We start from the raw sequence: 23260 nt of genomic DNA on the forward strand, positions 1-23260 counted from the left end.
CACGCTGGTCTTAAAAGGAGCAAACTCTTATTGACTATGTTCACATGAGAGTAACACTCCTGAAACTATATCCTACAAGCTCCACTTACCAGGCCCCCAGCAGTCCAGGGAATTTTTAAAACATGTTTATCTATAAACGTATTTATATGAGCATCTGGCTGTCTGGTGTCTTTCTTTTCCTAGGCAATTACTGTACAAAGAGGGAAAAGTTTTTTTTTTCTTTTTTTTTTTTGCTGTTTTATTTCTTTCAATTGAAATTTAAAAAAAATAAAGGGATTATTTATTTCTTTTTAATTTGTCATATTTTTGTAAAACCTGCAGAAATGCAATAAAAATATATTTCAACAAACGTGGGTATTGCCATCTGCTGAATCGACTGGACAGTTTGCAGGCTGCGTCGGCTCCGGGGAATCACTTCTCCCGGTTTCTGGTCCTATGCACTGTTTAGTGGATGTCTCCAGTGTCACCAATAGCTTCCGCCATGGGAGGATAATAAACACAGGATTAGCAGATGTAAGGGCAGAAGGGACCCTGGCGATCATCTCACCTGACCTGCACAACGCAGGCCACAGGTTTCCAGGTATGTGCCCGTACGGGAGATGGGGAAAGGTGTGAGTGTCTGAGAAGTCACACGGTCTGCCCCAAGGGTTCCACTCACCCTGTCTCAGTTTCCCCAGCTGTAAAACTAGGGATAAGAAGGAATCTTACAAGGCCCAGGGCCTGATTTTCCCCTCAGGAAGAGGCAAGATGTGAGACATGATGTTCTGTGCCCCCCCTTCCCTATTGATGTCAAACACAGCAGGAACAAAGAGGAATCGGTGCCAGGGCAGCCATGGACCTTGCTCCTATCCTGCTCCAAGCAGTGAGAACACAGGGCTAGAATCCAGGACTGCCAACCCCAGCGGTTAAAAAATCATGAGTCTAGCCCCCACAAAACCACAAGATTGCCTTAAAAATCATGAGATTTTAACATCTCACACACTGGGTTCTGGTTATTTGCCTCCTGGTGACCAAGCCCTTTTGGGGGGGGCAGTCTCCCCCACCAGGGGCTGGAAACATTTGTTTGGCATATGAAATCAGAGATCCTCCCCACGCCGCCACCACCACAAATCCCCTGACTCCAGGAGCTGGGGCTTAAAGGGAAACACCAAATCACTCAGGAGTTGGCAACATTGACCTCTCCCCCTCCCCCCACCACTCTCTCATACACAGCCTATTTGGGCCAGGGAAGGGGCTACCCCCACCCTGGACTGGCAATGAGGACATCCCCTGGGTGGGATGGACTGACCAGGCCCAGCCAGCTCCAGCTGGAGGGCTGCCAGTCCCTCAGCAGCAGGTCACCAGAGGCCTCTGGCCAGGCCCTCAGCCTGGCACAAAACACACAGCTCCATTCAACATAGCACTGGAGGCCAGTGAGCAGCCGGCGGCTCCAATCACCTCCTCCGTGCACTCGTAGGGCATTCCCCCACCTAAGGGCATAGCGTAAAGGCCTCTGGGACCCATAGCTTGCCACGGCTGGCTAAGGGCAGCACAAAAGACTGAGGGATGTGTAGTTCACAGGAGCAGGCCAAGCTGATACTTTGTGACCTCCAGCAGGTGGCTTAGTGATCCCGGGGGCAAGGTGGGGCAAATGTATCCCTTCACTTTTGCAGGGATACATTTCCCCATCTTTCCTCCCCTGCAGCTGAAGCCACATTAACTGTGATGGTGTTGCAGAAGTTACAGGCTTGGGCATGGAAATGTGCCCCAGGGATGAGGTTGCCTCCCCCTATACCACGGAACAGTTAAATCCACAGTAGGCCCGGGTCCGTAAGAGCTCTCTGCATCCTCCCTAAGAGGAGGCGGCGCCACCCCAGGTCAAGGAATACAGGGACAATAGCTACCTTGGAAATGTAAGTTGTTCTATAGCCCACCAGCACTGCTTGGGCTAGTGGGCCAGTCCAGCAGGCCACTAGCACCACCAGACAGTGGGGCAGACTGGGCTGAGCAACCATTGAGAAAGGCATGAAGTTATCCTGGTGACTATTCTATACCTTCCAAATAAATGAGTAAAACAGTGCTTCCTGCCTCTTCCATCTGAGAAGCAGGTTATAAAACTGCTATGAATATGCTAGGAGCAGAGAAGGGAATGCAGGACCTTGTTTACTCCACAGACAAAAGGGGTAGGAGGAAGTCACAAGATATACTCACAGTGCATGACTTGTACCTGTGAGATAAAGGGGTTAGCACACTGCTGATCTAGCTTCAATTCCTCCATTGTCACTAATAAAAAATAAAGTATGAGCGGTCACCTTCTACAGCCAACAAGGAAAAAACGGATCTGGGACGAAGGGCAGTTTCTGCCCTGCTCCTAGTGCCATTTCTAACTCTAAAGCAGGGCACGTGGAGCATGGCATTTCTAGGGGCCTTCCCCCCCCCACAAAGAACAGTAATAATTAAAGCTGGGGGAGAACAGAATGCTCTTTCTGGAGCATTTGTAATTTGTTCTCCTTTTGATTGAAAATTGAAACAAATTTCAAAGTTTTCAGCAAAAAATGTACACAGAATTATGTTTTAACATAAGAACGGCCATAGCAGGTCAGACCAATGGTCCAATAGCCTGTCTTCCAACAGTGGCCAATGCCAGGTGCTTCAGAGGGAGTGAACAGAACAGGTAACGAAGTGACCCATCCCATCATCCACTCCCAGCTTCTGGCAAACAGAGGCAAAGACTAATACAAGAACTAGGGGTCACCCAATGAAATTAATAGGCAGCAGGTTTAAAACAAATACAAGGAAGTTCTTCTTCACGCAGCGCAGTCAACGTGTGGAACTCCTTACCTGAGGAGGTTGTGAAGGCTAGGACTATAACAGGGTTTAAAAGAGAACTGGATAAATTCATGGTGGTTAAGTCCATTAATGGCTATTAGCCAGGATGGGTAAGGAATGGTGTCCCTAGCCTCTGTTTGTCAGAGGGTGGAGATGGATGGCAGGAGAGAGATCACTTGATCATTACCTGTTAGGTTCACTCCCTCTGGGGCACCTGGCATTGGCCACTGTCGGAAGACAGGATACTGGGCTGGATGGACCTTTGGTCTGACTCGGTACGGCTGTTCTTATGTAAGACACCCAGAGCCCGGCCTTGCATCCCTGACCATCTAGGTTAAAAGCTGTTGATGGACCTATCCTCCATGAACTTATCTAATTCTTTTTTGAACTCAGTTATAGTTTTGGCCTTCACAACATCCCCTGGCAACGAGCTCCACAGGTTGATTGTGTGTTGTGTGAAGTACTACTTCCTTTTTTTGGGGTTTTAAACCTGCTACCTATTAGTTTCATTGGGCAAGCCGTGGTTCTTGTGTTAGGTGAATAGGAAGTGTTCATTTACTCCTTCACTTTCTCCACACCAGTCATGATTTTATAGACCTCTGAAACCCCCCCTTAGTCATCTCTTTTCCAAATTGAAGAGACCCAGTCTTTTAAATCTCACAGGGAAGCTGTTCATACCCTTAATCATTTGTTTCCCTTCTCTGTACCTTTTTCCAATTTGAATATATCCTTTTTGAGATGGGGCAACCAGAACTGCATGCAGGATTCAAAGTATGGGCGTAACATGGATTTATACAGTGACATATTTTCTGTCTTATCTATCCCTTTATTAAGGATTCCTAACATTGGTAGCTTTTTTTGATTGCTTTGTATCAACCTAAATGTTTTGTTTAGGCAAAAAACAAAAAAAAGCTTTCCATTTGACTGTTTTATAATCTGTAATACAACAAATTCAAAATGAGAAGTTGCTATAAGAAATGTTTCATTCAGAAAATGTCAAAATGGAATGTTTCACTGTTGTCGAATTCTTTCTGCCTTTTTCCTCCAAAACAAATTTCCTGCAAAACTGATCATTGATTTTGATTGAACTGGGTTTTCCCATGGAAAATCTTCACTCAGTTTTTCCAAGCAGCTCTGTCAGTAACAGGTCTGTTTTCCTGGTGTACCTATTATTCCATGCACTCACACACGGTAACGTTATGGGACAGGAATATAGCATTTTTAAAAAAAATCAAGCCTGTAGTGACAGCTTGATTTGGGAGTCCACCAGTCACTCATGTACCAGTTTCTGCAGTCAGGCAGCAGTTGTCTCACCCTATTGAAGTAAAAATGGTAGAGGAGGAATGGGAAAGAAAAAACATTGGAATCCTCTACTTTCTGCAAATTTATTATACACAGTATCAAACATGAAATAGTTTAAAAATAAATGCAAAATCCAACAGCTGTGACATTCAACTAGAACAGAATATTTACAGTCGCTCCATTACAGCAGCCCCTCTATCGCCACGCAACTCCTCAGGAGAACACATTGCCCCCTGCCCCACAGACACAGTGTTTGCAAAAAGAGTAAGGGGGAAGAGGTTGAGTTGGAACGCAGTAGGTATTTCTTGTTCACAAGCAGAAAGACAGGTTGTAAGTAATACAGGCTCCAAGGGATACACTGTGTATTGCCAAAAAAAAATCATCCTGGGATTTTGTATTCCAGACAGACTGTAACGGACGTAAAAGCAATTTGGGATGGCTAGAAAGATACAGCCCAATCCCATACATTCAGCTGTTACATGCAACTGACCAAGGAGACTATGTAGATTAGTCTTAATAAAAAACCCAGTAAAGCCTTTTTAACTATACACATTGCACTAAGTCGTAAGAAACACACGTATTTGGAAGTCCAGCCCAGCCGTATTGTGCAGGCTGATGCAGTGCCGACAAGCACCACGGATCATTCCTTCAGATTGCATGGCAGTATTTTCTGTCACTTCTTCTTCTAAGTGAAGAATCAATATCCATTTTTGTCAGGACTCTTCTGCAATCCAAGCCAGACAGCCATCGTCACAGAACAAAGCAGGTGGCTAGCAAGTGAAGTAGTTTACTCTGCCCTCCTCCTACAAGTATGCATGTGTATTTAAATAACTAAATGGCCAATCTTTGCTAGTATCTCTGGGATGAAGATATCGATCTTTATACACACATTACTCAGCAAAGCAAGGAAGAGTATTTGACTAATTACACTGTTAGATCTCCCTCCACTTCCCAAAGGAAGAAAAGAAAAAACACATTTAGATTTGTGTTATAAACAACCAACCACAAGATTACAGCACTGGGATGCACTGGACAGCTACAGGGACCGGTTATCAATGTAGTATTCATAATATGGGAAGCAACAAGCTGGCCAGTGAAAAGTCATCACTATATACCCAGCAAGAAAATTTCGGTTCACGCTCAAAACTAAACTTTTTCACTGACGTAAGAGAGCCAAAGCAGTAACTCCAGGAAAATATAGTGCAGGCACCTCCTCACCACGCACATCTCATTGTTAAGGCAGATTCATCCTCCCAACATGGCGGCTATTCTAGTCTGGATATTCCTCTCTCACCACAGAATGCCAATTGAGTTGAAGTGTGTGCTTGTTTGGTAGAGGAGACAAAAAGATAGTGACACACAAAACTTCATTTGTACACAGGTGGCCTGAAGAGCATTAGAACCCCGGACCGCAGGTGCGGGTTGACTCAGGCCATTTGATTTACTCAGCCACCCCACCTCTGCTATCAATTAATTTTTAGTTGAAAAAAAGCAAAAAAGTTTTGACAACATGGCCCTTTTATCCCACCAGCTGATTAGTGACTCCCAGGTTTACGCTGATAAAAGCTGAACTCAGTCATAAAAGGATACGTCCACCAGGGCTCCTCCAAAAAACATGGAAGACCTTCAGTAGTAGTTTGCCCTTCTACAGAACCTAAGAATCATCACTGGAATTGCACCAGTTTGAATGAAAAAGCCAATCTGTACATACGATTAATCTTTTCACTCACCACATCCAGGCACAGGCAAGGGGCAGAGAAGCTTTGCTTTAAAAAAAAAATAGATCTTAGTGCAGAACAAATGGGAAGGTTGGCATTTGTCCATTCCCACTTTTAAAGTCACAATTACAAAGTTGCTCTCCTGTACAGACCAAGTTCAGTCCTCTTTACACCCAAAGGAAATATTCATCCCAAACTTGTAACAAGAAAACTAGAATGAGTAGGAAAGAAGTGCAAGTTCAACTCTAATGTTGCTAGTGTGATGTTGAACTCCACTGAAGAATCCACACACATCCATGAACACACAGCTCAGCCGTAATGCAGGAGACAGCTACAATGCTGCTGGCCTCTCAAACGAGAAACGTAGGCTGGTAGATGTAAAATGTGAGTAATCCAGGGAGCCAGTGGTATGGTTCTAAGGAGCATCCACTCTACACAAGCTTGCAATTGGCAGTAAGGAAGTCGAGTAGCCTACCTGCCAATGTGGCTTTGGTCCCACATTTCTCAGCAGGTTAGTGGTACTAAACAGTGCTCCGAACCAGATCAATCTTTAGATGAGATTCCATGACTAAATTCTCCACTACAAGGAGGACAAGCATACATCTGTGAACCAGCTGAGTGGAGATCGCTGACTGTGCATTCAATATGGTTTGAAGGATAGTCTGTGCTTGAGTAAACAAATGATGCAGTATCCTTTATTGGGCATGTTTATCAACCTAATCCTCAACCCCGCCCTCCCCCCCAACCCAAATACACCTGGCCCTCTAAAGACAAAAATCACACACACTTTTTATACATCGGAAGTTATAACACACAAAAGTTACAGAGCACAATCATCAAGAATCCTTCCAGTCAAAGCCATAGTGTAGCATGACTTCCCTGGTGCCAGATGCCAGTCAATAAATCAGAGAAAGAAAAGGCCATTATATAAAGTATAGTTGCAAAACTAAAAAGAAAAAAGCACATCTTTTAAACAGAAAAATAAAGTCACATTAGTGGTATAAACAGACTAATGCTAGATGGTAAATGGCAGCTTTGCTTATGACCGAGGCCCGTTTGTATGACCAGTCCACGATATACATCGTCAACTTCTGCTTAGCCAGATCAATTTTCAAAAGGTATATTCTGAAATGAGCTCCTCTAAAGTAATCCTCGCTACTGCAGAAGCAGATGTAGGATTTTTCCAGCAAGCCCCCAAAATTCTGCCTCAACACAGGAAACAGTCCAAGTGTTAACAACTGAATTACTGCATAAGGCACAAGAGTCATGATGCCTGGAGAAAGAGACACCAGCCAACAAGAATCCGGGAGCTTCTAAACCCTGTAGCCCCCAAGAAAAGCAAACAAAAAGCAGTACTTCGATTCAGTAGGCTTAAACCACCCCCCAAGTGACAGACTGTACACAAGAGATTTCTCTGAACAATGCAAATAGCATACAGATGGATACATAGGCCCTCATCCTCTCTGGAGCTCCAGACCATAGTAAACAGTGTTCAAAGAATTACACGCCACTCTGCAGGGTCAGCCAGAACCACGCTCAGCACCTGGGTCTGAACATGCTTTCAGCTTGTATGGTTTGGTACTTAAGGCCCAATCTACACGACAGCAACAAGTGTTAGGGGACCAGCGGTTGTCAGTGAACCTGGTTACAACAGTTCCATCTTAGTAGTACTGGTGAATCTTCACCCTGCCCTCTAAGAGTACGTTTATCCTGCAATTAGACACCCAAGGCTGGCCCATGCCAGCTGATCGGGCTTGTGGGGCTCAGGCTAAGGGGCTGTTTAATTGGGGTGTAGCTGTTTGGACTACAGCCTGAGCTCTATGAACCTCCTACCTCGCAGGGTCCTAGAGCCTGGGCTCCAGCACAATTAAACAGCCCTTTAGGCTAAGCCAGCTGTGAGTTTTTCATTGCAGCGTAGACATCCCCTACCCAGGCTAAAACCTCATGCTCTGGCTAGGCTGGGAAAATAGGTCAGAGTCTAGCCCAAGTTTTAAACAGACAGGGGAACTGGTCGATTCTTCCTCCCAAACACACCCCGTCCAGCAGGGTTTTCACAATGTTTCTGATCACCATTGTAGCTTGGTTTGTAACGGAGTATGGATTCAGTGCTCTTATGAGTAACGGCATTTGAAAACATTCTCAGACTCTAAGCACCAACAGTAGTGGCCCTTACCAGCCTGCCAGTTTTACTCAAAACAGATCATCCTCCCTCAGCAGTATTTGCAGTATTCCTTTGCATGTCCCTGTGTTTGCTCAAGGAAATGTCTTGAACACTGAACAATGTACACAGATAAAATAAAGCAACTGGCAAGTCTGAAGAGCCAGCCACGGATACAAATAAATAGGGCCTTTGCAGAGCAGATGTGACCACTTATGACCACTGGAATGGAACATGTGCCAAGGTTTATTTATTTTAAAAAATAAACAACTTCCCTTTCAAACTTCAATACCTTTTAAAGTTGATTAGGAGTCAGGGGAGGGGAAGAGACTAAAACCCCTTCAAACACTCCTCTGAAGTCAACATTTGATATCTGGAGTTAGTTTAAGACATCTTTGGTTTTGCCTTGTCAGTCACTAATCTTGTGATAACGCCCACTACATCCAGTCTTTGTTTTTTTAAAAAAAGGCAAGGGTAACCATTGAAACAACAGATTTACCCATCACATCCAATCGCTCTGAGGGACTGCTAAACAGAGAGACGGCACAACCTTCAATGCTATCCAGTACAGGGGCAATCTGCCTTGCAGGGGAGAGCAGATGCTTGCTAGGCCATTCCTAGGATCCAGCGTCCTCTACACTTCTCATTGAAATAAAGAGGGAAATATGTTCCTGCAGCTCCCATTTCTGCTAAGAGTCACACTATTCACTCCAAAAATTCTCTTCTGATCCTTTTGACAAGCTTCTAAAGTTTTATAAAAACTTTGTACAATATACATCAATACTAGAAACAATAAAAATACCACTATGCGGACATATACAAAATACCCGTTAAGGGTCACTAAATCCCAGTCACTTTGTAACAGGATAATCAGAATGTATTAGAGGAGCTACATATTATACAAACTAAACACTGTTGGAGAAGTTCTGGATCTCTGTTTAATGTATGATTTGCCTAAGACACCAGACCATCAATTGGCTGGGAGGGTTTTCACATGCAACACAAACCCAATACACATGTATTAAACAGCAGTGGAAACATTTTGAATGTCTGGCAGCTTGAGGATGGCATTTTCAAGCCCTTAGCAGCATGGAAACTGGATGGTGAGGGAGGAGGCTTTCAGTTCAGATTAGATAACTCTGACCAGCTGAGCAAGACTATCAAAACTTTCAGTGAAATGCAACGATACCTGTTTGAGAGCATCAGAAATCCATGCTGCTTGTGTACAGTTAACATCAAAAACAAAAATGCAATAGTTTGATTGAAAGGACACAAGAATTCTTAAGTACTGTTTTTTTCCCCCATTGCTTCAGACTTGCTCTCAGGAAATTAAAGGCAACTATTTTTTTCTCTTTGCCAAATATTTCCCCCCCACCCCCACCAAGAGTGTGAATTGCAGAGATGTTTGGTAAATTAAACAAAAAAATCCTTATTTGTAAGATTTCAAAGGCTCCGCTACCAGCAAGGCCCCATTTACTGTAAAGGGAACAAAGATGGGGGTAAAGAACAGGATGGAACTGCCAACCCTTCAATGGCACTTCACTTGCTGTAGCAGAGAGGTCAGCTAAGCTCCAAATTCTCTTAGTAAGGAATTAAACAGCACTTGACAAATGAGGCTTGAACTCTCAAATGTAGCTAAAAAACACAGGATTGGTTAAACTTTTGTCATCGGCACTACGCCCATTTCCTCCTTTGGTATCTGACAAACCTTTTCACGTGCCCTTGAAGCTAACAGCATTTTCCGTTTACTTCTCGCATTTCACACGACAGCATCTTTTTTTTGGCAGCACAGCTCTGGGTAAAGGAGTTCTGTTAAGTTGCAATTGCCAGTAGAACACAAAATCGTAAAACCATATTTTCGTCCTCACCAACACAGCTGGTGTTTTAACCTGATCATCTGGAGGGGCACTGCTGCAGCAAAATGTAGCTATTTTAAGGGCAGGTACAATTTTAGGTCTAAATAACTTAATGATCTTCACTGAAAAAGTGAGATGACTAATACTAGAATCAGAGCTTAGCGCCTTGTACATACTTGTAAAACTGCAGCAATAAGTGAGGCTATGTCCTGCTCCTCACAAAGTCCTGTCTCATAAGATAAACTGTGCTGCTGATGGCTTTCACTCCCATCATGCTTTTACTCTGTCCACTGGCCTGATTGGGACACAGTAGTGAAGGTGGCGGCATGAGCCCTGTCTTCACAAGTCTTTCATCTGAGTTTAACCACCATGGTCAAACTCCCTAAAGAACTAGGCTTGCCCATGGTTTTCTAGAAAGAGGCTCACATGGCTTCTGGACTCAGTTTGTTTAGAATTTGCGGATGAGCAGGGATGCTGGGAAAAGAGCAATGGAAGGCAACAATCTAGATTTCAACCTAAAAACAAACAACAGACTCTGCTTTTCACATTAAAAGCGGAATGGACAGTCAATAGTGAGAGACACACACACACACCTTCAATCAACTATGCTGGTTTCCTTTGACTCCACTTAGACATCTTGAGGGTTTTGTATTTGGCTCCTACTGAAGATAGTCAGCAAAGGGCTACAGGTGACAGGCACTGAACTGTCATTGTCCAAATGAAAGAGGGTCTGTCTTTAATATAGACTGTAGAAGCTCATTTCGTTCAGCTACTTTGCATCCAGAAGTCCTGGACTCAGCTCCAGTCATGCAATATATGATTTTTCAGAATCACTGGTTGAGAGAAAGGAAATAGCCAATCTAGATGACAAGCTGTACCCAATTTGATTTTCAAATTTAACAAACAAGATTATAAGGTAGACCTACCAATACCTGCCATTTTAAAGACACTGTTGATCAAATACTCAGTAGGATAGAAGTATCCTTTTTATTCCAATGGAGAAGTTGCACATACCAGTCCATTCAAGACCAAAAGGCTGTTAAAATGTAACAGCAACCAAAGCAACACACCTGTCACTTGAATTCTCCATGACCATTGACGTGTGTGATAACATGCTGCTGAACAAAAAACCCACAACTGTTCTGTCAAGTTGACCATGTTTCATAAAATCAACATAACCCTAAATGACCCCCAGGATTTCTTAGTACAGTGCTGATTTTAGGATCCACATTTCAGAGCGGATGAGGCCCCCCCCCAAAAAAAAAATTACTGCTAGACCGGTTACAGCCAATACAGAGTGGACTACTGTAATATACCAGTGGGTATATGGATCAGAAAGCCTATACCACTGGAATTTGCATGCCGTAAATTCATGTCTCCTCTCCAGGCTTCCATGGCAAACTGGGTTAATTAAGCAACAGATTTAATGAAATCTGGAAAAGTGATAATGTATGTTTTTTTAAAAGATTAAAGTTACACGACATCATTTGCTGACTTGTTCCACCATCGATTGCTCCGTACGTTTTACAGCATAAATAAAAACTGGAGAAAAAATAAATACATTGGCTCCTATGAAGTCAGAAGTGGTTTGGGCTGCATAGTGGAGGGGGGGGGGGAAAGGGGCACGGAAATTTACACATTTTGAGACAAAACAGGAAGCGCCTGCAAAATAGTGTAGGAGAGAGCAAGAGTTTAAGTGTCCTCATTCATGTCCTGGCTGTCTGTCCGAGCAATTTTCCGTGGTGGTGCTGAATTCTCACCTTCTATTTCCACTTGCTCTTGATCTCTCTTCTTTGCTGCATTCTGATTGAAGCAAAGAGAAAGGTACGTCAATGAAGTCCTCCACAACATTCCTCTCCAGAGAGACGGCTACATTTCCGTACCGAATGATACATCTTGCATATGTAGTTGGTAAAGGTCTTTGGGAGGGAAGATGCTGATGTAGATGAACTAGCAGAGGCATCTTCTCGTGAACACCAGAGTTCTGTCCAAAGCTGGACTATATTATATACTGAATTGTCCTTGTAAAATGCTCTCCTGCCCCAGCAGGGCTGCTAAAGGACAATCCTTTGTTCTTAGCTTCTTTTTATTCCAAGGATCTCAAGTGCTTTATAAACTTTAATAAGACCCTCTTTTTCTCCTGTTGCTCTAATTCAGTCTCTGAACTTCTCAAACCTCCCAACTGGCTTCCATCATCACTCTGAAGCACCTCATGATCAGCTTCAGACTCCTGACAACTCTGCTCCCATCTACGTTTCTCCTTTCAACTCCTCCCCCATCTCTATGCTTTGCCCAAACTTCTCTCAGTTGCTCCCTGTGTCTCCTTCACCCACTCCCAGCCTCCGACCTGCTTTCTTGCTGCTCTGTACCTCTGGAACAGCCTTCGTGTACTCCTCCCAAATACACACATTCTGAAGTTACATCTGCTCTGGGAAGCTTTGTGGCCATGACCATTCCTCACTTTGCGTGTCTTGTATTGTACCCACTTGTGCCTGTAGAGCACAAACTCGGAGGCAGGGTGTGTGCTAGGAACTTTTTATAGCACATGTATACCTGGCATGTACTATCAATGTGACCCTGTGAGGTAAGCAAGATATATGATTTTACAGGTCAGTATGTAGAAATGATTCACTGGGTGCCTTTGAATGTGTCAACAGCAGAGCCAGAAAAAGAACCCAGGAGTCGTGGCTCCCACTCTCCTGTACTATCAATCTAATAAAAGACTATGGTCTCAACTGTACCCCCCAAAATTCCTCATTTTACAGATTGGGAACTGACGCACAAAGAGGCTAAGTGACTTGCCCAAGGTCATGCAGAAAGTCTGTGCTAAAATCAAACTGAGACCTCCCAATTCTAAGCTATTGCCTTAGTCATTAGACCATCTTTCCTCTGTTCTCACTCTTCATGCAACTAAAAAAGTCTACCACCGACAGAAAATTTATCACAAGCACCTTCTGGTAGAATTGAGAAATCCAGGGTTGGCTCAGTCTTCCACTTAATTTAGTATCTATGTATTTTTCCCCATCACTAATTACAGGCATTGGTGGTCACACAGTAGAAGCAACCAAAACAAATTGCACTTTAAAACCAGATGTGACTATTTTTAAATATAGAACTTCATACCTTTTTGTCCCATTGCTGATGTAGATAACGCAAAAGTATGTTTGTCTTTTCTGTTACTATGACTGTTGAAGAAAGAAAAAACACTCTGAAGGCATTTCTAAGAGATAACATTTAAAACAAACTACAGTGACCAAGACTTCATACAGGTAGTGAACCTTTTAAAAAGGAGTGACAGCATCACTGTCGTTTTAATTGTCCTACAATCATTCAATAAGGATAGAGAAAAAGATGTGCAAAAGCGGACACAAAAGTTAAGCATCTGCACTCTTTCGAGTCACTTAAATCTGACAAAGATTTAAAAACACAATCCTGTTTTGTGCTATCAAATGAGATGGAGCACATGCCAAACGTTTAATATTAAACACAAAATAAAAGTTCTAGTACACGTGAAGCTTCAAACATAGAAGGCGCATACTTACTTTGTTCAGATGGATATTCCCTTGTGGGAAGATATACTGACGGTCTTCTGTTCTGTAGAAGTATTAGAATCGTTACAGTGCAGAGGAAAACACAAAAAACCACCAAATTTCCACATACAACTAAGGCTGCTGAACGATCTCAGTCCTGATAGCAAGTTCATCTCAACTGCACTGCTAGAAAATTGTGGCAATGCAGCATACCACAGTCTCACTGTACCATGCAGCTGCAAATTCTTTCACATGTAAAAAGAGGTCCATTTATCATATATGTGCCCCAGTACCAATGTTAAACTAAGAGCGTAAAAACATGGGGCGGGAATGCCACACAGCTTTGGCTCTGGTGATATTGCATTTTTCTGAAGTACATTAACTTCATGTCTGGGAAATCTCCCCTCCTGGTATTCCAATCTCAGATAAGCAGTTGTAGCTCATGAGGATACCAGTAATAACTTATTTTAAGAGACCCAAGGCCCAGTTAGAGGCCATACGAAGCACCAGTGTCCTCTGCAACTCTGCAAGACTTCACTGCAAACAGATCATCTCCTGAGAGATTGAATTTAGATATAATACTCACCGATGCTTTACACACAGAGTCTGCATGAAATCTACTGAAGTTGCTTTTGTTGTAAACTGGTAATCCTTTCAAAAAATCTGCCTAAAATGACAGAAGACAGCTTTGGTTAAACAGTGAAGCAAGTAACGAATAAAAATAGTAGATGAGCAAAAAGATCAAGGGAGTTGCACATGTCAATAATGCCTTTCTTTTTTTTTTAAACCATTTGGAAGTATGTTGACAGCTACGAAGTCAAATACCAAATATTCAGAATGAACATTGGTTTTCTTAAGACAAATCCTGCAGTCCTATGTGTACGTCTCATCTCTATTTCCCCAACTTAAGTGACTTATGAATCTCCAACTCGCTACACACAATCTGCACACTAGGTGCCTACTCCAGTATAGCTACACCAGCAGATAAAATCCTCAGCACAGAGGAGGCCTAGGATGCACAGTCAAACTGACAGCTGTTACTAGAGCTGCATAAACACAAAGGAGCCCGTCTCAGGAAGGCAAAAGAACTACAGAGCCTCAATGGCCTAATTCTGCAGCCCTGGCACAGAGGTAACTCCTGGTGGGGTCAATGGTAATTGTGTGCAGGATCCGGCCCACAATCCATGGTGACTTCCATGCAAAGAATCCCAAGTTCTTGAGTAGGTCTGGTTCAGTCTTCATAGCAGAGTAACACACTTGACCAACAGCAGCATTGCCTCACGGGAAGCATTTCAGCATAACAGCAGCAGTGGCCCTGAAGAGGCCCTTTACCCCCAGTTAACCAAGCCAAACTCATATGGATGGAGGGGTGTTTGTCTTAAAAGCAATAAAGGGGGCATTATGGTAATCAACTCAGCAGTATTCCAGATCCGGAACCACCTTGAAGCCTCTTCAGTCATAACATATCTAGCGCAAAGAAAGACTCCTGACAACAGCTGCATCTTTTAAGTAGTAGGAAGCAAGGGGGCAGAGATCACAAGAAGCCATTAAGTGCACTCTTTGGGGAAGGAATTGTCTTTTTTTTTGTGTGTTTGTACAGTGCTTATTACAATGGGGTCCTGATCTATGAATTGTGGGTCCTTAAAATAAGTAAGGAAGATGAGTGTATGAAAGGCCATGAAGGAAAATAACTAGTCTAAACCCCTCTCTCTAAAAGCAGATTGAATATCTGCACTGGAGTCAAGCCTAGAGGCCCCAGTCAAGGATTATGGCCCCATTATGCTAGGCATAACACATGCATGTAACAAAGAGACAGGTCCTGCCCCAGAACTTACAATATAAGCTTAATATATTATCTTGTTTAGAAGCAACTCTAAAGATTAGCAAAGAAGCAGATAATTCTAATGAGCAGAGTTATTCAACCCATGTCACATGCAACAAGGAGAAGATAGAGTCCTCCTGCAATGCTGCTGTTGCGGAAGGAGCTAAAAATCTCTTAACGGGAACAATTACTTTTCTGTTTGTAACTGTCATAGCTTATTCAAAGCAATGGGCTCCAGTCAGGACGTCTCCGAAGCACTATTTATACTTTGATCTTGTTTTAAGAAAAGTTAATTACATTAAGGTTTCCAAATGTATCCCCTCGCAAGCTTGGTTTTAGGAGAAAAATAGTCCTGTGATTACAGCACTGGTCTGAGGCCTTGGCTACACTCAGGACTTCACAGCACTGCCGCGGCTGTGAAGCGCGAGTGTAGTCGCGCCGCCAGCGCTGCGAGAGAGCTCTTGCAGCGCTGTATGTACTCCACCTCTCCGAGGGGAGTAGCTTGCAGCGCTGCGAGCGAGCTTGCAGCGCTCCAGGCACTGATTACACTGGCGCTTTACAGCGCTGCACTCGCTGCGTTCAGCGGGGTGTTTTTTCACACCCCTGAGCGCAGCAAGTTGCAGCGCTGTACAGCGCCAGTGTAGCCAAGGCCTTAAACTCAACCAATTGGGTCTCAGTTTCCCGTTCTGCCACAGACTCTTTGTGCGACCATGAGCAAATAACTAACCTCTTTTGCCCATCTGTAAAATGGGGACAATACTACTTCCTTTCTCCCACCGTTTATCTGCCGTGTCTATCTAGTGCTTGCCAGCTCTTCAGGGCAGGTTCTTGTTTCTCTGTATGACTAGCACAATGAAAGCACGATGTGAATTGGTCTTTATTTCTATTCCAGTAGAGCCGAAACTGGTTTTCAGATTCTGCTGTGCGTGCCAACTGTTATGCCTCCTGTGATGGGCTGCTTTGTTTACGTTCTTTCATTTTCATTTACCTCCCAAGGTTGGTTTTGATTACAGAATACTCAATCTGAAAGTGTCATGACTGTGAAAAGGATATAGAGCCTCTTAATATTATTACTCTTACTAACATCCAGGCATATTTCACTGACTTAGAATCCCATTTAGAATTGAGTTCTTACATACTAGAGCTAGTGAGTATTTGATTGGAATTGATCAAAATTCCCAGGTATGTTTCTTACTCTGTTTATTTAGAGTGGAGAATTTTGAACACACCCCACTCCAAACCATTTAATTTTGTTCAGCCTTTCACTGCACTTTGTTGCAAGAAACGGAATATTTGCACCATTACATTAGGCTAGGCCCAGACAGAAAAGCCTTTGTGTCATTATATTACACCGAACTCAGGCGATTATTTGACACATAACAAAAAATAACCTGAAAGTATATTTATAAATAATATTTTACGCTACTTCAGGTATTTAATAAGCTACAGCTCAACCCCCGTTTCAAAATGTGAAATGGGCTCTAGCCCAATCCACCTATCAAAGGATTGTCTCTCTCTACACCACACCTGAATAGGCTCATTGGATACATACAGGCAGACACACACTTCAAGGGTTCTGCACAAAGAAAAGTTGGGTCAAGCTGCAAATTCAGAAAACCATTTCTCCCAACAACTATACTGTTGGAGACCTGACCAAGAAGGAATTGGTCAATAATTGCCACTAGTCACTGTAAAAAGAAAAAAGTTTAAAGTTTGGGAGAGGAAAACTGTACTTTCTAATCATGTAGGACCCCAAGACATCAACACGTTTCTGTAGCACTCCTTGACTTTACACAAAATATATAGAACAGAACTAGTCATTTTATTCAGGAAATGGTGGTAGAAAACTGAGAAGCTGGTGTTGGCCCCTGGTGAGTCCTAAAGTAAGGCTATCTCCATAAAGAGTGAAACTACTGGGCCTGAAATGGGATTGTATCACATACAGCATATGTTCCTAACATGCATAATTTCCCCTTCATCCACTAAAAAGCAATGTTGCTTCCCCACTGAGAATCATTATAAGTACTTAAAGATGGGGGCTAAATATTTCTCCAAGATGCGAAATAAACTCCTTAGCACTGCTTTGGACAGGTTGCAAGACAGCTTAAAACAACATTAGTTTTCAATTATTCTGCCATGTCCCCATTCACACATTATACATTTTGACCTACTAATGTACAAATGCCTTTTAAACAGTGAATCAATTATTGTAAAGAACAGAGTTGGAATCCATTTTGACAGAGGGCAATAAAAACTGATCAAACATCCAAAAGAAGCAGTTCTTCCCTCCCTCACCCCCAGAATAAGAAGGGGTGGCAGGCACCCTAGTTAATTACTTTCATGGTAATGTATTTCTAGGTGCCTACTAGATTACGTACAGCTGTCTTCACATTTAAGTATCTCGGCTTATGAGAGTCCAAATATAGGATGAAGCCTCAAAATGACAGCCATTAAAATAACGGTATGAAAATTATGCAGGACCTTTTTTAAAGGAATAATTTCTGCAGATTGTGTTTCATTGTTCAGCTTCTCCAATTAAAAATGACAAATGCAAGACGGACACCAGACTTGTGCAGGCCAAAGAATTACACACCTGCAAACAGGAATCTAGCTAATCATTTAACACTATATGCAGCATCAAGATACCTTAGCTCCAGTCTAATGGGAACAAGTGAGAGCTGGAGTTTCCCTGGTTACTAGCCACCACCCTATTTTTTCCCAGGGCAGAAGTTATTTGAATGATTCAACTCCAACACCACTGGAAGCGTTTTACTGGGCAACCACCATAACTTTGATATTAGCAGGAAAACAAAAGTGATTCTAAAAAAACTGCCGACACATTCAAAGGGGGGCACTTCTCTCCTTCAGTTTTCTGCCTTTTTCTTTTCCTTAGGGCAAAGAGGGAAAATGCCCCGCTCAAACCAAGAGAGCTGAGGAATGTCCTGAGGAGTCAAGAAATGAAGCAGATCCTCACATTTGAGGCGTTTCCCCATTTATTTTGGGGGAAGGTGCCACAGCAGTAACCCCAGATGCATCTGGGACTACACTGCTGCCTGGAGAGTCTCGCTATAGTTTCCCACTGCTATTGCTTGGAGGAGGGAGGCAGAGACAAGGCTGCATCTGCCTCTCCCATGTCAGCAAGACCCCACCCCCAAGCAGTTTCCTGAGAATGGGACAACAAATCCCATTAGGGCCGGAGCCCACAGCTCTAAGCAGAGAGATGGAGAGGCCAGATCTGCCCCAGTCCCTCCAGCCTAAGGGGGGGACGCAGCAATCCCGCTCAGACACATCAGGCCCCTGGGGATGGAGATGCTGAAGATGAAGCCGGGGGCGGAGAGAACCGCAGATGCAGGAGCCCCACCCCCGAGCGCAGCTACCTCCGGCTTTCGGCCTGAATTGGGGGGGGGGGGATCACAGCCCCCCCCCGCTTCCCTGCTAACCAGGCCCAGGAAGGAAACACTGAAGCCCTTTCCCTGGGACGGGCCATAGGGCTGCAAGGGAAGGCGACCGGGGGAAGCCTAGGGCTGCTGCAGCCCCTCCCCCAGTCACGCCCCGCACCCCCAAAATCACCCCTCCCCCCTGAATAAGCCGGCCCGGAAACTGCTGTTTGGGGGAGCTGAGAGGGGACCGACATGGGCGGCCCCTGGGTGCCCCAGCCCCCCCTATCACCAAGCCCCCCCCCCAACAAGGCGCTGGCCCTGGGGGCGTTGCAGGGGGGCGAAGGCTCTGCCCCGAGACGGGAGGCCCATGGCTGCTGGGGGGCTCCTCAGGGCGGCGGCGGCTGTCTCCCCTCACACACCCTCCCCTCAGGGGACCCCAGGGCGCCTGCCCCACAGCCCGGGCGGGGGAGGGGGGTGTCCGTGGCGGCCCCACCCCAGGGGAGCCGCGCCCCACGCAGGCCGGGGGCGGGGCCCTCTCCCTGGGGGTCCCCATGGCTACCGAGGCTGCAGACCCAGCACCCCGCCTCCCCCACCCGCCATTTTGTATCGGGGGCGGGGGGGGGGGGGGGGCACAAGCCACCTACCATCTTCCCCGCCGCTGCCTCAGCCGCACGGCAACTTCTAAAAGCCCCCTCCTCAACCTAACTTGCCTCCTTGCCCGGACCGCCCCTCCGCCCGGACACGCGCGCTCCCATTGGCTGGTTCTGCCCAAGACTGCAGGCCTATTGGCCACCGGTTCTGTCCCTCAAAGCTGCCAAGAAAATAGCCATTTAGGTTGAGGCAGGAAATGCCCGCCCTGGCCCCTAAGGCTCGCGGGAGGAAGAGGAAAGGACCCGGATGTGGGGCCGGCCGCGCTGCTTCATGGGAGCTGTAGTCCCAGTAACGAACACCTGGCTTCCCATGAAGGAGGCCATTGACTGCTGCCAGGATCAATAATAATGTATGGTTCGTTCTTAACAAACAGGTATTTAATAACAATAATTAAGATATATGCAAAAACACATGATAATCAATGATTAATAAGCATCAGTATTCAAATTATAATTAGTCAATTATATGTTACTAATGATAGTTAATTCATTATCAGTAATGGCTTATAGCCACCACCATTTGATCAAACTTAGCCATAGATTCCAAATAGTAAACATTAATAACCAATATTTCATAATCAAAATCACTCAAATTAAGTCATTGATTATCAAGCACTCATAATTAAGAACTCATTCATAAATAAAGCTCTGATCTTGCAAGTTGCTGTGCTTGGGCAAACCCCTGTATCCACAGTTCAGTGCTACTTGATCGGATTGTCAGATCTGACCGTAAATCAAGACTGGAAAAGTCCATAACCAATATTAAATCAATAATCAAAAATAAGCTATTTCACAGGTGTTCTCCACTTGCTGTAGCAATTACAGCTGACAGGATCATCTGGTCAGTCTCCAGTGCTAAATTCCTGGTGGCTTGGTGTACATTTGTCGCCCCTATCAATGCCATTGAGGGCAGTGATTCACCATCACTACCTTCCATGTGGGACAAGGGGAAATCTTCATACCCATTCCACAGGAACTGGTGCCATTAGCTGGGGGAATGACCCATATTTTACAAATGAGGAAGCATTCTGCAAAGGGTCTAACACTGAAAAACACCAATGCAAACAGCATTTTCAGGTTAATTTTGAAAATGAGGAGCAATGAACTGAGACAAAGACCTCCTGAGAACCTGTCCCATATCTTAGGAGTTGTCACAGCAAAGGTCAATTTAAGATATCATAGCTAAACTCCTAAAAAGCAGCTTGAGATCGGACAAAAAACAAAATATGAAGAACAGATGCTGCTACCCCATTCATACAAAACTTTGGATAAGGGCTAAATGGGACATTAGGCAGAACGCTGGGGAAAGTTCCTAAGGATGAGTATTCGATTAGGCTGTGAGAAATTACTCCTGAAAGAGCAGAAGCTCCCTAAACAGAGGCATTTAAAACTAGGACTTGCCAAACCCCAGGCAAATAGACTGTGGGAAACAATCCTGCATTGGCCACCGATCTGATAGTGTTAGTATCTTCCACCTCTAATTTCTCCACATTCCATGCCAAAGATCCATTAAAAACGTAAGGACAGAAGATATGTTATAAAAACAGAGTTGCCTCTTACTAATGCCTTTTTCCATCCTTTCTCTGGCTGAGTTGGCAGGTGTTTTGCTGGACTTTTCAACTGGACTTTGCTTTCTGCATATATTACATGGGTTATAAACACAGTTGGAATGATGCTCTGTAGGAGTCCCTTCATTTCAAGGAAGCACACCAGGGCCTTAAGCGCAACCACTGTCCTGAGATCAAGGAGCTGCTGAGTTCTAATTCTGATGCCAGCTGTGGTCTTAGACAAGGGATTTTTCAGCACTGCTGCAGACCTGAATCTCCCATTCAATGGAAGCTGTGGTTGCTCAGCCCTTTCTTAAATTCAGCCTGTGCCTTAGTTTCCTCTTCTGGCAAATAGGGAGAATATCTCTCTGCCACTGGGGGTTGCGAGGCTTAATTAGCACAGTACTTTGAGATCCTTGCACAAAAAAATTAGCATTGGGCCCTAGCAGGCATTTTTGCACATCACCAGATTCTGAAAAATCATGTACAGTTGGCAGTCTTTGCTTAAGAGTCCCAAGCCTGAAATGGAAAAAGTACTGGAACCCATTCCCAATCATCCAGCTTCCTTCAGCCTCAGTTTCTCTTTCATTATTAAAGTATGCTTGAAATGCAGTAAACAGAGGCAGTGTTATCAAAGGAAAGGGAAAGCAACATAATCCTTCTATTTATAAGTTGTACCCTTCCTACATGCCTCTGGAGAGGGGTACAACCTTTAATAAAAAGATATGTTGTGCTCCTTGAACAGGTACCAAATGAGCAAGGTCCCTCCCCATAAACAAACTCACTCGCCCCAGCCAGCCATCTCAGTAGCTACAGAATTTATACAGTACCAACCATTGCACTAGCTAGTGATCCTCTCAGGGATCATGCCAAACTGATTGTGTTTATCATAGGCAGAGGGGCTGTTAGATGTTTGGGGTGCTGAATTATTAGTTCTGCTCTTAGATTCCCCTACAGCTGACTCTAGAGCACAACTGACCACCTTCCTCCTACTGGATCCCATTTTTCAAATTGAGGGCTCTGGAAATGACCATGACTGGTGCTCATGGGGACTTCTACATATGATTCCTCCAGTGCCAAGGAGTCAGGGTAAGGAAATTATGTTGTTGAACTTCTTCTGGAAGGAGATGACATGTGTGAGAGCTGTGTCAGACAGGCCCCAACTCCTTGCCCCACATGCTGTCCCAAAGAGGTTCAGGCTCCTCTCCACTTTAAAGTATCAAGGCCAACATTTTTAACGGTCATCTTGAAAGGTTTATAAAATCAGCTCAAGATATCTCAAGCTCAGTCCCTGAAGAGTAAGGAACCTATAATGGACACTTTGTGGCTCCAGGCCTTCCTGTATTGATTGTTAATCTGGCTAAATTCACTTTGTGGTAGAAAATCTCAACCTCTGGAATTTCCTGAATATCATGAACCTGAATCTCACCTTTACAGCTGCATTAGTGGTAGTTTTTGCATCTAATTTCCCCTCAAGTAAGCCACGCATACTTGTCACACTGCATTAAACTTGGAGAGGGAAACTGAAACTTGTCAGCTTTTCAGTCTGTCTTCTGCTTGCATTTGCAACACCTTAGAGGAATGTTTAAATAATTAAAACAATTTTTGATTTAAAAAAACTAAGATACCATGGGGACATTTCTATTCAATGTCAATTTTTTTTTAAATTGAACAAACCCTGCATTTTGATCCATGTATTTAGAGAATCCTGAAAATAGACTGTAGATTCTGTTCTTAAAAGCTCTCACAGTCTCTCACACACAGTGTGAAATTCACCCCAGTACAGAAGGTCTTTGCAAAGCCTATGCTCCAAGGAGTGTTAAACTGAGGGACTAAGTGGAAAACTTAGGCAATGCAGAGGGGCCCTGCATGGGCTCTTGGGCACAGATGTGAATTTCACCCCCACACAGCAGCAAACTAAGCCAAAGTGTGCTAAGTGAGGTGTTGGGGCGCTCTTCAGGTGCCATTAAGAAGCTGGGCATTGGAATCTTTACCCAATGACAAAAGGAATTCTTGCTAACAGAGCAACAGGAAAACAAAATCAACATGCACTGCTGCTGTAGTTTATAACAGGACTGCAGCTCCACCACTAGGTTCAGATCCTGCAATTAAGTCTACGCAAGTAGATTCTGTGGCTGCCTGGAGCCCCACTTTCTGCAACGGGACACTTCATGGGCACATATTCCTTTGCAAGATTTGGCCCTAAACTGACAGAAAAAAGAACCCTACCCCATGCTTGCTTTAGGCTCCAGTCATGCAAGGTGCTCATTTTCTTCAAACAGCTCTGAGGGCACTCAGCACATTGCAAGATAGGGTCCTTAGATAGGGTCCTCTAAGGAGTGGGGAGTGGAGTGGAGTGAACAGCATACTGTTCGCTGGGTACGTTGGGGAGTAGTCACAGACCTTGCCTTGTGGTTAATGCTAATTGCACATCCACAGATTGAAAACTCATCCCTTAAAGCTTCTAGAGAAAGAAGAAAGTGTGCCTG

General features: G+C 44.2%; 1 protein-coding gene across 2 annotated transcripts; it reads right to left on the reverse strand.

Moving 5' to 3' along the window:
• Nucleotides 1–4176: 4176 nt before the first annotated feature.
• On the reverse strand, nucleotides 4177–23210 carry DDA1 (DET1 and DDB1 associated 1). 2 transcript variants are annotated; one of them, XM_034755032.1, is made up of 5 exons: nucleotides 20785–23210; nucleotides 13959–14039; nucleotides 13385–13436; nucleotides 12966–13027; nucleotides 4177–11645 (listed from the first exon to the last, which is right to left on the reverse strand). In XM_034755032.1, exons 1-5 carry the CDS (start codon nucleotides 20917–20919, stop codon nucleotides 11535–11537), a joined length of 441 nt encoding a protein of 146 aa, XP_034610923.1. In that variant the 5' UTR covers nucleotides 20920–23210; the 3' UTR covers nucleotides 4177–11534. The 2 variants fall into 2 exon arrangements, with proteins under 2 accessions (XP_034610923.1, XP_034610922.1); XM_034755031.1 differs by lacking the exon at nucleotides 20785–23210 and adding an exon at nucleotides 19219–19319.
• Nucleotides 23211–23260: the final 50 nt, after the last annotated feature.

Source organism: Trachemys scripta, chromosome 22, assembly GCF_013100865.1.
Source record: "Trachemys scripta elegans isolate TJP31775 chromosome 22, CAS_Tse_1.0, whole genome shotgun sequence".
Lineage (NCBI taxonomy): Eukaryota > Metazoa > Chordata > Testudines > Emydidae > Trachemys > Trachemys scripta.